This window comes from Leptonychotes weddellii, chromosome 1 (genome assembly GCF_054177405.1).
Source record: "Leptonychotes weddellii isolate Sample4059 chromosome 1, ASM5417740v2, whole genome shotgun sequence".
NCBI classification, from domain to species: domain Eukaryota; kingdom Metazoa; phylum Chordata; class Mammalia; order Carnivora; family Phocidae; genus Leptonychotes; species Leptonychotes weddellii.
This window is the reverse complement of record NC_138369.1, coordinates 6,564,527-6,580,676: the sequence shown is the minus strand read 5'-3', so window position 1 is coordinate 6,580,676 and position 16,150 is coordinate 6,564,527. Positions and strand designations below refer to the sequence as shown.

Sequence of the window (16,150 nt, the reverse complement as noted above, 5' to 3'; positions counted from 1 at the left end):
GGATGGGTTGGCCTGGTGGTGGGTATTGAGGAGGGCACGTTCTGCATGGAGCACCGGGTGTTATGCACAAACAATGAATCATGGAACACTTCATCTAAAACTAATGATGTAATGTATGGGGATTAACATAAGAATAAAAAAAAAAAACTAATGATGTATGGTGACTAACAGAACATAATAAAATAAAATTATTAAAAAAAAAATAACAATGGGGGTGCCTGGGTGGCTCAGTCGTTAAGCGTCTGCCTTCGGCTCAGGTCATGATCCCAGGGTCCTGGGATGGAGCCCCGCATTGGGCTCCCTGCTCTGCAGGAAGCCTGCTTCTCCCTCTCCCACTCCCCCTGCTTGTGTTCCCTCTCTCGCTGTCTCTCTCTCTCTCTCTGTATCAAATAAATAAATGAAATCTTTAAAAAAATAAAATAAAATAACGATGTACTATACGTTGGCTAGTTGAACATAATAAAAATAAATAAATAAAAATAAAATGATGGGGATCAAGGAAGACCAGGGTTCAGGGCCAAACTTGCTATTCTCCGGCTGTGTGGCCGTGGCCCCTCGTTCCCTCATCTATCAAATGATGATAACGACACAGCCCCCAGGGTGACAGGACATGACCCACGCGGAAGCCTGACAGGTGCCCCACCACCTGCCTTCACCCTTGACCTCAGGAAGCCTCATCTGGGGAGCACAAGAGCACAAGGACCCCTCCTTGCCCCCCAGATTCCATGAGAAGATGGGGGCGCAGTACGTGTACCAACTACTCACTTCACCCTTCAGCAGATTGGCGCCAGTCTCAGAAGGGAACCCAACCCCGGGAAGCCTAAGCCGGCCTGGCCTCCCCCTCAGCCAAGTAACCTAAGCCCGCTCCTCCTGGGAGACGCTCCACGCAGCTGCCCGGCCCCGGGGTGTCTGAGGACCGGGAGGTCACCCTGGGCTCCTCTGTCTGGCCCGGCCCCGGGGGGGTGTGGCGGGGGGAGGACTCCCAGCCCTCCCCGCGGGCGGCCCTGGTCTGCACATCTCTCCCCAGGGCATCTGTCAGCACCTCCCCACCCAGAACCCCCACCCCACCCCCGCCCAGCCCTTCGGGGGCCTTATCCCAGAATTCCACCTGCCAGTGTCTGCGAAGATACACCCAGACCCGGACTGTCCAAAGCAGCTGAAAAGCAAAGCGCCCAGTGAACGGAGAAGGGCGGTGCAGCCGGCAGGCGCTGGGAGAGCCGGTGGACGTCCAGGCGCCACGGGTACAAGATGGCCGGCCAAGCACACCGCGTGCCTGGGGGCTTTTCTGGAAAGAAACACTGACAGAACGGCCTCAGGGGCCGCCCCGGGGAGGCAGGCGGACTTGGCGCCGCGCACCCTTCCTGTCCCGCTGTTGAACCAGGCAGAACTTCCGGCGCAGCGGGCTCCCGGAGAGACTTCTGCAGGAAAATCCAGGCGGGCAGGTCACACGGGAAGCTGACGGGTGATGTGGGGCGCGGGCCAGGACCAGGAGGGAGGAAGAGAAGGACTTTTCAGGTTCCACCCTCCTGAGCGGTTTGAGGCTCTGCCCTGCACACAAGAGATAACGGGACAAACGGCAGTCGTGACGGCCGGGGAGGCCTGGCGCCCACTCAAGTCGTCCAGGGCGTCCCCCGAGAGAGCAGGTGTGACCACGGACCTCCCTCAACTTGCTGGAGGGCCAGCGGGGTGGGAAAGGGCCTGTGACCAGAGGGTCCTTCTAAGGCAGGCGGATGATGGCCTGGACTTCTCAGCAATGGCTCTCGGCCGGAGCGCACCCGCAGCGCTCACAGTGTGATGGAAGAGGGGCAGCGACCCCAGGGGGACTCGGGTCTAAGCCAGGGGCAGCAGAGCCTGCATGCCAGGAGCTGTCAAGCGGGAAGGCCTTCTCCCCGCCTCAGGGAGGCCACACGGTGAGGCTTACCTCCCAGAACTCCAGCTCACACTGGACCCAGGTTTGAATCTGGGCTCTATCACCTGGAGCCTCACGCCCCCCACCCCCAAGCCTCAGCTTTCATGTCGAGAAAGCGAAATGAACTCACCGCTCACTACTGTCCTAAGGACTAACACCCCCTTTGTATCCAGCCCAAGACCCACGGGGACACAGTAGGTATTACTGGCACAAAACACCCACCTTGGCTGCCATGTCCCCAAGGCATTCTGGCCCAAGGAAGAGAGTGGAGTCCCGGAGAGAATTCTGGCCTTACCGCGCCCCCCCCCAGCCCCCATCCGGCCACTGGACCAGCTCGACTAAGCGCTCCTTGGGGACATGGGAGCGGCCAACTGGTCGAGGTAGAGCGCGTGGCCAGCTTCACACGGTGCCTGGGAATGTCTTCGGTTTAGGCCCCCGCAAGCTCCAGGACAGGTCTAAATTTAGGCCACTCACCAAGGCCCCTTCTAAAGGAGCACCCAAGGGGCGCCTGGGTGGCTCAGTCATTAAGCATCTGCCTTCGGCTCAGGTCACGATCCCAGGGTCCTGGGATCGAGCCCCACGTCGGGCTCCCTGCTCGGCAGGAGGCCAGCTTCTCCCTCTCCCACTCCCCCTGCTTGTGTTCCCTCTCTCGCTGTGTCTCTCTGTCAAATAAATAAATTCTTAAAAAAAATAAAAAAATAAAAAATAAATAAAGGAACACCAAGTAGATGGAACACACCTCCTTCCACGTTACCTCCCTGGGAGGAGACGAGATAGGGGCCCTTATTTCTAACGGCAACGGTTTATTTCCTAAGGTAGGGATGGGATCACACGGTGTGTTCATTCCTTTGAGAACGGTCACAACTCAACAGCAAGCCACCTCTGTGGGCACAAGAGGCTCACGTTGGGTGGCGGGGTGGACGGTGTACAGGGTAGCCTGAAAAATCCAAAAGCTAGGTCTACTTCAGGAGGGGCCCTGAGAAGACAAGTCTGAGGAGGAAACTTCCCGAACTCCCCAGCAACAGGATGACAGGACACCGGGGAGGTGCATGGGTAGTGGGGAGGATGGAAGAGAGGCAGCCATCTGGGGGGCAGGGAGGCTTCCCCCCAGTTTCCTGCTGGCATAAGGGGAAGCAAGGCCCCCCTCCGGGCACCCTGGCACCACTTGGGCCACAGGCCTCCCCCGCTGCTGCTGGGTCTGACCTAGAGCTGCCCGTCATAGCAGCACCCCAGTAAGCAGCGAGCCAGCCCTCACAGCCCCCGGCTGACTCCGGGCTGGAGAAGGGCCCTGCGCTAGCGACACCAAACCTCCCTGACCAGCGACAGCTCCGTGAGGTCAGAGCCCTGCAAGGGGGCTCCCCTTAAAGGGCTCACCCATGGTCGGGTAGGGTGGAGGCCAGCACCACCTCCAGGCCCCGCAGCCTTGGTCTCGAGGAGCCCGAAGAGGAGTCGAATTGTGGGGTGTGCTGAAGGGCAACCCCAAGAAAAGAAGGAGCAGACAAAGAGTGAGCTTGGCTTTTCTGAAAAGAATACGAGGGGCACCGACTGGGCGGGAGCTATTACATGCAAATGTCTCCCCCATCCATGCTAATCAGCTGCGCAGCCCCGGGCTTTGTGAGCTACAAAAGGGACAGCAGATGTGAGCCAGGGTTCCCTGGCCCCTGAAAGCATGGGCTTAGCGGGTGATTACTGGGGGTGGGGGAAGCAACAAAACCAGCAGCCCCGGCCCCTGGGTTCCTCCGGCCAGGACCTCGAAGCTGTGATGCACCCACTACTGGGCAAACACCTGAGGACGTGGGGTGCCTCAGTTACTGCTCCCGACCACCTCCCTTTCAAGGGAGGAAACCGAGGCACAGAGATAACATGCTCAGGGCAGCTCAGCCCGGGGACACGGCATCTTGTTAAAGAGCCAAGCCCCATCCCAGCATCCACTGGGAAGGATGTGGACTCTGGGCCCTGGCAGGTTGACGACAGGTGCCATCCCTGGGCCACCACCCCAGGGAAGGCGGGGGAGCTCGCGTCCTCGGGCTGTGAGGGATTACTAAGGGTCTGCACCCGCCGTGACGCCAGGAGCTGGGCAGGCAGTGCTCGCGGGGGACCGCGGTGGGCAGGGGAGGCCCTTGGCAGAGGGGCCACACGGGGAGGCCTGGAAGGCAGGGCTGGAACGAGGCATGTCAAGGGGCAGCAAGACATGTCGGGGAGCCCGACCCTCAAAGCGGTGAGTACATGGAACCTCCTGGCCCCCGTGAGGCCGGGGCCAGTGAGCTCAGCCTGAGCAGCTGAGGAGCGGGAATGTGGTTCCTGGGGGTTCTGCCCTGGGGCCAGCGGAGGGGCCTCAACCCACAGACGAGGTGGCGCCCAGAAGGCCCGACAGGAAGAGGCGGGAGGACGGGGCAGGGGCAGCCTCAGCAGAGAATGACGGGCAGTCTAGGGGCTGAGCAGACTCGGAGGCCGCCCCGGCCCAGCTTGAAAGAGAAGTTTGCCCACTGCGCGGAGGTGAGCTGGGTTGTCCGGGGGCCGCGCCACTGCTTGGAGGGCCTCCACCAGGCCCCTGGGACGCGGGGAGCCCCTACGGCACCACCTGGCTCAGAATTAGGAGGGCCCTGTGGGCCCGCCCCTGCCCTCAGGCTGCCTCACCGAATGTGACTCCAGATGAGACACGGGCGAGAGGGGACAGAGGCTGCCTCACCCCAGGATGGAATCGGCAAAGTGGCAGGAATGAGGAAAGACTGGCTCTGGGCCCCAGAAGAGTCTTCCGGGGCCACTTCTCCGACACAGGACAAGGACCAGAGGGGGCAGGTGGGCGCCCCCCCACGCAGTGCGCAGTCTCCTTTAGGGCGCGGACGCCCCCCGCCGCCCCCCGCGCCTGACAGGTGGCGCGGCTAAGCGGAGGGGCGGAGCCAAACCGGGCGGCATCCCAGTGGCTACCTGCCCCCGAATGCCTCAGTTTCCTCGTTTACAAACCAGCGGGAGGGGCTGTGGCTACTGTGGCTCCCCGCAGGGTGTGCGTGGCTGGGGGAGCAGGGAACGGGCTGGCTCCCCCCGCACTCACACCTCCGCCCAGCACCCTGTGCCAACTGCACACGGCGGCCAGCCGGCCCTTCGGGGCTGCTCTCATGACGAGGCGGATCGATGACCGTAAAGGGCCTGGCACGGTGCCCGCCTGGCACATGCTCGGGCCCGAGCGCAGTAAACATCAGCTACGGTGGGCCTCGGAAGCGCTGATAAGCGGGACATGGGGGCGTCAGGGCCAGGCATCCCGTCGGTGTCCCCCCACCCGGGGGGGGGGCCCGTCCAACACTGGGGACTCCACCCTCTGGTCACAGAGGGCCCTCGGAGCAGAGCCAGGTTCTGCAGAGGGCCCCTCCAGGGCACACAGCAAGTCTGGAAACTCCAGGCGGCCTTCGCCTTCCCCCTCAGCCCGAGGAAGAATGCAGCCAATTTTCTGGAACGTCCCTCTCAGGTCTGCAAGAGGCCCCCCAGTCTGTCTGTGATTACTTATTCACATGCCCCCTGGAGGGGATCACGAGCGCTCCCCTTTCACTGATCTGCCAGGCCCCCCAACTGTCCCCACCTGGAATGTCACCCGGGCCCATGTCGTCAGGTGGGCTTCCGAACACGAAACCACTCCACTCTGACGTGTGTAACACATCCAGCGAAAACGAACCCCAGCCACAGGAACACAATTAGTGGGGAAGCAAATCCGCCAACGATCTTAAAGAAAAACAGCCCAGACCCGCTCTTGCCAAAGCTGTGGGTGATGAATTGCTTGAACGAGACACACAGAAAGAGGGAATAAAAGGGGGTTCCCTCTCTCTGTGCAAGGAGTGGGGGCGGGCAGGAGACAGAGCCCCCTCCCGCAAACCAGTCTGGCCCTGTTTCCAAGAACGCCCCGCCTGACAGAACAAAAAGCACCCAGAGGCTGGGGGACACGTTCTAGATCTGGCCTCGGGCGGCGGCTTCACGAGGCGCAGAACTGTCAAAAGCACCGAACAGAACCACCTGAGGCTTGGGCATCTGTGCGTGTTGATTAAACAACAATTAAAATAAGTCATCAAGAGAGCATCACGAGGCCACAGTTTCCAGATCCAACTCCCGCAGGCCTGGGGGAAGCCTGGTCTCACTTTCCTTCCTAGAACTGGTTTTCGGGGAAACAAAGGGAGTGGGGGCAGGGAAAGTCGGGAACTCCAGATTCTTCAACCAAAAGTCAGGGCAGGTGATGTGGTCTCTCTGGGCGGGGGAGAAGGGGCCGGCGGCCCCACCACGCAGTTCGCCTGCAACCCTGAATCCTGAAGCCTCCCAAGCGAGTCCCCAAAGTGAGAAAGTGGGAGGGTGGATGGGCAGGGGTTCCCTCCTGAGTCACCAGGGGACCAGGCGGGGCGCCACCACGGCCCCTCCCAGCCCTCGAACTCTCAGGGCTTTCCGGTCACAGGCACCTGGCAGCCCACACCTGACACACACCTTCCCTTCCAGACAACACGGCAGGTTTAGACCAGTGACCTATTATGCTGTGTGTTATTACTAACCCCGCTGGGTGCTGGGCTAACACCAACCCTCAAGCTGCCCTCTATCCTCCCGGAGGAACTGGAAGATGAGCTGCGATCGCCTGGCCCAAGTCACAAGGTCACATCAAGGTGAGGCTCCACCGCCTGTACTAATCATGACCTCCAGCAGCTTCTGACCCAGACAGGCTGCCGCAGTCCCGGACGGGGAAGGGAGAACATCCATTCCAGCCAGGGAACGCAGAGAGACAGGGACCCAGGAGAGCAGGACTGACCCCAGCCCCTCCCCCCGAGAGCCACTGCCCCCTTGTCCCCAGGAGTTTCTTCCTTTCCACCCCAACTCTCTCTGCCCAGGCGCCCCCTCCCCGCCCCGCCCCCAGGCTCAGCTCCTCGGCTGCCAGGCTCTGCAGGCTGGTCCTGGGCCACGTCCCCCTCAGCGGGGAGATGGCGTTCTTCGTCTACTTTTTCTCTGCTCCCCGGGACTGGGAGTACGCGGGGTGGAGATCGTGTCCGGCTTGTGCAGAGCTATGCCTCCAGTTCAGGCACACCTGCCACCAGCTAAGCCCCTCGGTGAAGCCTCTCCACCGACAAGGAGGCGGAGATGCAGGAGACATTCGCCAGGGATCACCCTGCAGGGCAAGGCCAGGGGACAGAGTTGGGCTGGGGCCCCGGACACGGCTACAGGTGTCACTTCCCTCCCCAACACTCTTGGAATAAACACCACCGACCCCCTAGTGAGGCCTCCCCTCCCCCCTGAGCGTCCAGCTCCAGCCACACTTGCGGCTGGCTGCCCTGGCCAGGCCCACACGCTCGCTCCCACCTGCCAGGTGCGATTTTAAATACTTCCATTAACGCGCAACAACCCGCACAACATCCCTCCGAGGGAGGTGCCATCAAGAAGCCCACTTTACAGTGCAGGGAACAGAGGCACAGAGAGGTCACGCCGAGGCGCAGAGCCGGGCCTGGGCCCCACCTGCTCTTCTCTCACAAGCTCTGGCGCCCAACCCGAGCAGGGCCCCCCACCCCCGCCAAGCCCCCCACCCCCGCCCTCCCTAGCATTTTCAAGCCTCTGCCCCATTCACTTTCTTCCCGAGGACACTAAGCGCTAAGTACAACGTGTTTAGGTGACTGTTGACATAGCGCCTGTCACACAACCCCCCAGATCGGCAAATGTGGGAGCATGTGCTTGGCTTGGGGCGTCACCTTATCCCCAGCTCCTAAAACAGTAACTGGCACACAGCAGACGCTCAGTCCATTTTTGCTAGCTGTTTAAAGGCAGACGAAAGGTAACCTACCACAATAAAAAGACAGCAAGTCCCCCGCCCAGTACACGCTTGTGGCTGGCTGGCTGGAAGGTCAGGTCTCTCCATCTTCAAAGAACCGTGGGTAGGCCCTGGGGGCCTGGGCGACGTGGGCCCTCCCTTCCTCCTCTCTCCTGGAGACTCCACCACCCCGCCCCCCCCCACCTGCCATCTGGCTGGGTCCCCTCCCCCAGCCCTCCAAGGGGCTGCCCCTCCTGATCAGAAATCCAGTGACCTCCCCTTGGCTCTCACGCACTCTGACAGCCATCGCTGACCTCTCGGGGCTGCCCAATCAGAGCCGTGCCCCGGCCCAACAGGCCCAGGGCCCCCACCTCTCCCACCGACCACCCCCATTCCTCGGAAGCCAGAGGCATCCACTTCACTTCCCAATCCAGGGCTATCCTCCAGTGACGCTCCGCCTTTCTCATGTCACAGATCCCTCGGAGGGCAATCAAAAGCGGGGAGCCTTTCCCCAGAAACATGCAGAGAGAGCCAACAGCAATGCTATGGCCATGGTCCATCGGGTAGACACACAACGAAGAAGCTGAGGTGTGTTCCCTCCAGACAGGTGCCAACGTCACCCCTTTTCTCCTTTTTGTCAAGGAGGCTGGTCCAAGGTCACAACCACTGACTCTTGTTCCTCTAGTCTTCTGCAAAACTACATCCTCTAGTCTTCTGCAAAACTGAGGACTTCGAATTAAGAGGCCTGTCTCAGCGCTGCCCGAAGCCCCTCCCAGCCTCCACTCTCCACAGGGCGCAGCAAGTCTGTCCCAGGTCTGGAACCTCCATTCCACCCTGTCTGGGACGGGAATGTCCCATTTGTCCTGGCGAATTCACCACCTCTGCAGGTGGTGAGCAGATCCTGGGCATCGGGCAGGCGGGCTCCCCAGGAAAGGAAAGGCACCTGCCGGGGAAGTTTCCCAAGCCTCTCCCATTCTGCTAAATCTGACCTGGTCAGAGGCCTTGCACCTCAGTTCCCGCCATTCTCCTTCTGCCCAAAGGCCCTGCCCACCCACCACGTCCAGATCCCCACACGTGACGTGGCGCGTGCCTGCCAGGTGCGGCTCGGGGCGCTGGCCACTTTGCACCTGTGATCTTAGACACGGGCCCCCACAACCCCAGAAGGTGTGAACGGTCATACTAAATTGGATGCACAGAGATTGTAAAGAGCCCCATGTGGCAGCTCAGGTGGGATCTTGCCAACCTAAGAGTTTGGGTCAGGTTAGGTTTTGCTGTCAAAGGAGCAGCAAGCTAGGCTTTCAGAACTTCTGGGTTTCCAAATGGCCAAGGAGGGGCTTTGGGCAGGTAGAGAGGAGGAAGGGGGGCTGGGAGGTGGGCAGTGGGCGGGACCTGGGACTGGAAGCCAGATCAGCTTAGGACTTGAGGTAACAGCCCCCCACCCCCATGGGGCTCCAACTCAGATGCCCAGAGGAAGGGGCCAGGGGCCGAAGGACGGTGCCGGCTAAGGGTAGGGACATTTTCCCACACCCGAGGGCAGCCTGGGTTCACAGAAATGCCTCTCTATTTTAAGAAACAAACCACTGCAAGTGGAAGGACAAATGGCTACTGGCACGAAGTCTCTGTGCTGGGGCAGTGACAAGCAGGAAGGGGGGAGGGGGACTTCGGGCAAATTGGGGCAGCATGCCCCTCCCAAAGGTGGCACCGCTCTCCAGCTCTGCCTCAGGGCACGTAGGCCCGGGTCCGCCAGCCCTTCTGAGGTTTCACAAGTACGGAGTCAGATTTTGACGTGAAATCACACAATTTAAAAAATAGCAGGGGGTCTCCTTTCATTTCAACCACATAGGGGGAAGCAAACCTGAGAGCAGGTCATTCACAACCCCTGGCGGTGGGTCATGGCCTTTGCCCTGGGCAGAGTTCACCTTCTATTCCATAACACAACTTCTGGGCCTCTGACACACTTCTGGGGCAGGCTAAGGTGAAACTATTCAGTTACATTCCTGTTGCATTCTCTAGTCTGGAAGCTTCCACAGGGCCCTCTCTCCCTGCTCCCATACTCTGCAACCTGCTGCCACAGTAGTCTTCAGAAATAACATTTTATCATGTAGGCCCCTCCAGGGAAAATGGTGGGCAGCTCCTGATCATATACAGAAAAGGCCCTGTCGTTTGTAAAACATCACTTGGACCTAACCTTGCTACCCCCGCTTTGGTTCCTCCATTCTTCAGAGAGACCCCTTTGCCCTACACCAGGCTGCTGCCCCCCACCCCCACTTGAGCCCTCCATAAACCAGGAACACCCTTCCCAACTCTGGCTACGTCCACATCCTACCTACTGTGGCCAAGGTGACTGACCGTCTCCCAGTGTCTGTCCTCTCTCCTACAGAAGGAGAAACCCTGAAATTAGCTGAGCTGAGCTCAGCGGACCGCTCAGACTACAGACTACATTTCCCAGCCTCCCTTGCAGCTAGCGGTGGCTCCGCAACTGCCCATTCTAGCCAATGGGATGAAAGCAGAAGCGCCCAGAGCCAGCTTCTGTGAACTCTCCTTAACAGACACCTGGCCCATGCCCTCGGCACCTTTGTCCCTTCCTTTATCCTGCTGTCTGGACGCCAGGGTAATAGCTGGACCCCAGCTGCCATGTTGATCCACGAGGACAGGACCTCACCCTAGAAATGGTGGAAGGGGGGGTTAGCTGGAAGGACCTGGGCCCAAGGAATTCCGGAAGCAAAGCCTCCACACCAGCCCTGATCTGCCACCCTCCGGACTTTAGCGTGAGCACAATAAATAAAATGTCCTGTTGTTTAAGCTACCGCCACTCTGGATCTCTGTTATGCATGAATAAATGGAATCCTGACCACCTTTTTTCACTGAACCATTCTGCAGTAAAACAATGAGCAGGTCCAACAGCCACGACCTTGAAAGCCAGCTCCCCTGCCGGCCTAGCCACGTCACCTGGTCAAGCCCTTTCACCCGTTTTTCCACCAATCAAATGGGAGTAGTGTCCCTGACCTCCCAGGACTATTCTAAGCAATAACACAGAGCAACGGCCACACCTGTCAGTCTAACTGGCCCACAGAGTCCAGAAAGTGTACTCTATGGGGCCTGAGTGATCAGGACACTCCACAATCAAAACAAACAGATGTACCCAAAGAAAGGCTTTTCAGCTTCTCTTAAAAGATCTGGTGAGCCGGGCTGGGGCCAAGTTCCCACCGTATCCCCTTCTCCTCCTGCCTGCTTCGTTCATTTCTCCCAGGGGTCCACAAGCTTTTTCTGTCAAGGGCCAGCAAAGTTAACATTTTAGGTTCTGCGAGACTGTCATTAAATATTCTTACTTCAGTTGTTGGGGGTTTTTTAATAGATCCTTCAGAAACATACAAAGCTCCCTTTCGTGGTTTAAACAGGGGCCACAGGCCTGCTCTGGCTCACAGACCATCGTCTGCCCATAGACCCTAATTTATGCTCTTATCCTCTCCCCAGCTGCCCCCAAGGTCAAACATTTGAGTCTGTCCACACAGGTTCACGCAGAGCTCGGTACCCGGTAAACGTTCAATACAACGACAGCACGCAGGAGCATCTTATGGGCACCACTGGAATGGGAATGCCCCTCCGGTGTTACTAACTTCCTGGGGTGTCACCCCAGCTTGACACTGAAGGTCCTAGAGCCTGGGCACGTGACAAACTCTTTTGTCCCCCCCCCCCCCCAGCTGCCAGGGGGCTACCATACGACTGTGACTGGAGGAAGTCACAAGAGCTCCCGGGTCTATGGCAGCAGGCCATTCTCCACCTTGTTTTTACAAGGGGTTTTTTCTCTGGGGTTTCCACACCCTGGCACGCCCCCCACAAACTGAAATGTAGCCCCTATCAGAACCAGTCCGGCTGTACATCGCTTCCTAGCCAAGGGGGCGGGGAGAGTCCACAGAACCAGGCAAACTGACTCACACTGACCAAGAAAGAAAAGTGACACAGTCATCTCCAGAAAGGACTCGTGGGCCTGAGGAACTGAGAGTCTGTTCTGCTCTCTGCCTTGGCCGCCCCACAACGGGCTTCCCGAGAGGCTGCCTCCTTTCAAAGGGAGGGCTCCCTGCATCCAAGAACTCCCGCGGCCTTGCCAAAGCTTCCTCAAGGCCCGGGACGTCTGCACCTCTGCCCAGGGAAAACGGCCTGGTTTGGTAGCTGCCATTTAGCCATTGCCATGGACACAGGCCAGGGTGACTTCAAACAGCGAGGAGGGGTGGGGAGGGTTATCGTTCACTGCAGGGTGACAGGGACAGGGCCTTCTGCAGCTGTCATCTTTCTCACGTGGGAGGGTGTCGAAGTCAAGGAACAGGGTTGTATGTCGGCTACCCACACCCATCTCCCCAGCCCCACCCCGCACCCTGACCCGAGGTGGAAGCTGCAGCCGCGGGGTCCCTCTTCTCTCTGCCGGGGGTGCGAGGCTGCAGCTGGACGGCCCTGCAGCATAAGGGGCTCCCTCCTAGAAAAGCCAGCTCTTCATCACTCCATACCAATACCCACGCCGTCGTCGATAACTTCTATAGGAATATTTACTGTTTACCACGAGATACCCCTGCTCCGCACTCCCACGGTCCGCTTCACCCAAATTTCTGGGCCCCAAGTGGTATCATTCCCGTTGCTGAGGGGGAAAGCGAGGCTGCGCCCCGGCAGGTGCAGCTGGAGGTGAGGAAACAGGCTCAGGGAGGCGAAGTGGCTCGTTCAAGGCCGCACAGCCAGTGACCCACGCCAGTCAGACCCCGCGTTCAGAACCCTTGCCAGCACCCAAGCATACCTCAGGCTCACCTCTCACCTGAGCAGGGGGAGATTCGGGTCTTGGCCAACCTCCCTGTCCCTACCCACACACAGATTTGAATCCCGGGGGGTCTGGAATCACACGTAGCTCACAGGACCCTGCCTCACCAGAGACCGGTGAGCAGAACAGGGCTTCTGCCACCTTCTCATCTGGCCAAAGCAATCAGGTCCCAGAAGGGTCCAGACTGGAAAATGTGGAGGCCAGGGAAGGAAGCTCATCCCAAGACAAGGCCTAAAGCTCCTAGCAGGCCCCAAGCGCCCCCGGTCCACCCAGCCGCCGCATCCCCGCACATCCCCACAGTGGCTGGACCATCTTTGACTTTCTCCAAGGGACTGCGGGCTAGCAGTCTACACCCGGCGGGCCAGGCCTGCTCGCAGATCCAGGAGCAGGGTGCACCCCCACACCTCAGCCCTGGTACTCTACATTCCCCCGGGACACTTCAGAGCGATCCCTCCCTGTGCGCCCCCCTCTCCATGCCTGCTCAGGAACCAGTTCTGCTTCACCCTGCACAATGACCCAGCCAAGTCTGAGGTCACCGCCAGGCCCAGCCTATAATGGGAGCAGGTGCTACCACCAAAAAAGTATTAGTTTATTGAGCAAACACATGATATGCCACAAAGTCCTGCTATTACCCCCATTCTACCGATAAACACACTGAGGCACAAAGACAGATACTAGTAGGGCACGGATCTAGTCCATGTAGCAGACCCTGAAAATATATGTCCGAGCCCTAACCACCCCCTTAGGGCTCTCAAAGATAAAATTGTTCTGGATTTAGAGTGAGCCCTAAATCCAGTGAGAGGGCTTTTCTTATAGTAAAGACAGAGAGACACAGAGGGGAGGCCATGTGAAGACAGAGACAGAGACTGGAGTTCTGTTGACAAACGCCAAGCAAGGCCTAGATCCAGAAGAAGCTGCTCGAGGTAGGAAGAGATTCTCTTCCAGGGCCTCCGGAAGATGTGTGACCCTCCCAACACCTTGATTTCAGACTTCTGGCCTTGAACTGTAAGAGAATATATTCCTTTTGTTTTAAGCCATCACGTGTGCCATGGCAGCCCTGAGGAACGAACAAAACCAGGGTTCTGGCTGACTCCAGAACCCAGGTTCTCAGCCCCACATCAATGTTACTTGAGCATCAAGGGGGAAACATTCTTTCAGACCCCTGAGACTGTATCATCCCTGACTGAGGATCTCAATCTGAGAAATGCGGACTTTCCCCCTTTCACAAATGCCTCAGTTACGAATTACTTCTAAAAGACAATGTTATCTTTATAACTAGTAACAACATCGAGATTACCCACAACACAGAAACACAGAATGTAAAAACTCTCCTGGAGGAAGGTGTTAAGCTTAGGAGACACCAGGTGTGGGGGGACGCCTGGGTGGCTCAGTTGGTTGAGTGTCTGCCTTTGGCTCAGGTCATGATCCCAGGGTCCCGGGATCGAGTCCCACATTGGAGCCTGCAGCTCCTCCCCGCTGTTAGTGCGTGCTCTCTCTCTCTCTCTCTCAAATAAATAAATAAATAAAATCTTAAAAAAAAAAGAAGACACCAGGTGTGGACTATATCAGCACTCTCTGTACTATGTCCCCAATAATTCTATAAATCAAAAACTGTCCAAAAATCAAAAGAAGTTATTTACAAAAGAAAAACCAACTGTCCTGGAAGTGCCTTGAGGATTAGCCCTGGGACCCTAGTTGGAGAAACGCTGCTCATCTTTATTCTTTATTAATGCTTGCCAAACGAACGGCCATGCTTATCATCTGGGAGATCCTGCTGAACTTAAGATAGAGCTTAAGTGCCTGTCCTGAGTTCTGACGCCCACCTGGGAAACCCTTCTCTCCTCTCATTTGGTCCCAGAAAACCCAGCTCTGCCCCAGTAAAAAGAGCTGTGATACTTGGGAGGGAGGCACAACTCCACAAGTCTGGGTTTTCCAAGTAGAGGTGCAGGGAGAACCCTGTGTGAACCAACTGCTCTAGATACTTTCCTCTGGCCCACCCCCTTCCCAAAGTGGCAAAAAAAAATTCACACAGGCCAAAGCCAGGAAAGGCGTCCTCCGCGGCGCCCAGAGCATCAGTGCAAGAAACCCTGAGACAAAGCTGAATGAAACAGAATAGCAAAATGTGAACAAGCAGTCAGGAACCAGAACAGATAAAAAAAGAGTAACAGAGAAAGAAAAAGGATGAACTACAAAGACTCAGGGGCCTTGGCAAATACATTTGTGATTTTTTTTTTCCACTGAAATGTCAGTTTTGAAACTAGCTTCTGAAAATGTAACGAGCTTCTCACATCCCCCAAAAGAAAGATCGGAGGACCGTGGCGAGGGCGGAGGCTGTGTTACCTCTTACTTCGGAGCCGGACATCAAGAAGGAGCCCTACCCTTCCACGTTTCCACCAGGAGCACATCCAGCGGCTCGCACCACCCGGGCAGGGGCCCTCTCCCCAGGTCTAGAAGTTTCCCACACGGGGATCCAGAACGCCAAAACGCTCCCGATGGGTGGAACCAGGTCCTCCAGGCCACCCCAGGCCGGGCACCACTTTCCAACTGTCCTTAGCAGTCCTGGGAGTCCCGAGAGATGGCCAAAGGCTGCCCACACCCCTCCCTCCCTCCCCTAGGGCGGCCACACCCGCCCCGGGGACTCCCACCTCTCCCATACCCCAGGCCCCCTTCCCTCCCACCCAGCCCCCAACCCCCCACCCCCACCCCCGGCTACGAATTCACCTTCCCGGGTCGAACCCCACTTCCTGCCCACCCCCTCCCAATCTCAGGGCCCTCACTCCCCCATTTCCCGCTTCCCACCGTACTCCCGGCACCTCACCTCTGGCCACCACGCACGCCCTCTTTTCTCTCTGCCCCTTGACATCGTTCCTCCACTGCCCTCACTCGGGGGGCCCCCCACTCCCAGCTCCCTCGGCCCGGCGCCACGGACCCCACACCAGGCCCCCACGGCTCAGGGCCCCTCACCCTCGGGGCCCGGGGCCCCTAGCTGCGGCCGCGTCCCTCCCGCCCCGGGTCCCCCGCCCGGCCGGCCTCGTGGGCAGCCCCCGCGCTCAGCCCAGCCCCGAGGCCCCGCACTCACGGCTGTAGAGGGCGATGCCCGCCGCGTCCGGGCCGGCGCGCACCTCGAGGCGCAGCGCCTGCTGCTCCGCGTGCCGCTGGATCTCGCCGTTCGCGTCGCCGATGGTGAGGAGGCGGGCGCCGGGGAACACGGACACGGCCGCGCAGGGCCCCGCGCCGCCCGGGACCGCCGCCCCTGCGCCGCCGGTGCCCGGCCCCGCCGCCGCCGCCGCCGCTGCCATCTTAGATCCGGCTCCAGGCCCCGCCGCCGCCGCCGCCGCCGCCGCGCCCGGGCCCAGGCCGCCGCCGCTGCCGCCGCCGCCGCCGCCGCCGCCGCCGCGCAGGCCGAGGCCAAGGCCGAGCCGGGCAGCGCCGCCTGCCGGCCACGCTCCGCCTCGCCACCACTGCCGCCGAGGCCCGGCCCCGTGGCGCAGCGCCCCCTGCTGGCCGCCTAGGGCACCGGGAGGGAGGATGCGGGGGAACGGGGCCGCCTCCCCCCGCCCCGCGCGAACGGTCGCGGCTTTGTGAGGTGGTTCCGCGGCCCACGAACGCTGGGGCCAGAGCGTGAGCCGGGGGGCGGTGCTCGGCCGCGCGGACACGCCCCTGGGCCTGGGTC

The 16,150-nt window shown here is 59.4% G+C and overlaps 1 protein-coding gene across 3 annotated transcripts in view; it reads right to left on the bottom strand.

The window, feature by feature from the left end:
• The window catches only part of CARM1 (coactivator associated arginine methyltransferase 1), a 34,088-nt gene extending 18,297 nt beyond the window's left edge, over nucleotides 1-15,791 (bottom strand). For all 3 annotated transcript variants that reach the window (XM_081813064.1, XM_081813065.1, XM_081813067.1), the window contains exon 1: nucleotides 15,557-15,791. In XM_081813064.1, coding sequence (XP_081669190.1) covers nucleotides 15,557-15,776 — 220 coding nt within the window. In that variant the 5' untranslated portion in view covers nucleotides 15,777-15,791. The remainder of the gene's footprint in view (nucleotides 1-15,556) is intronic.
• Nucleotides 15,792-16,150: the final 359 nt, after the last annotated feature.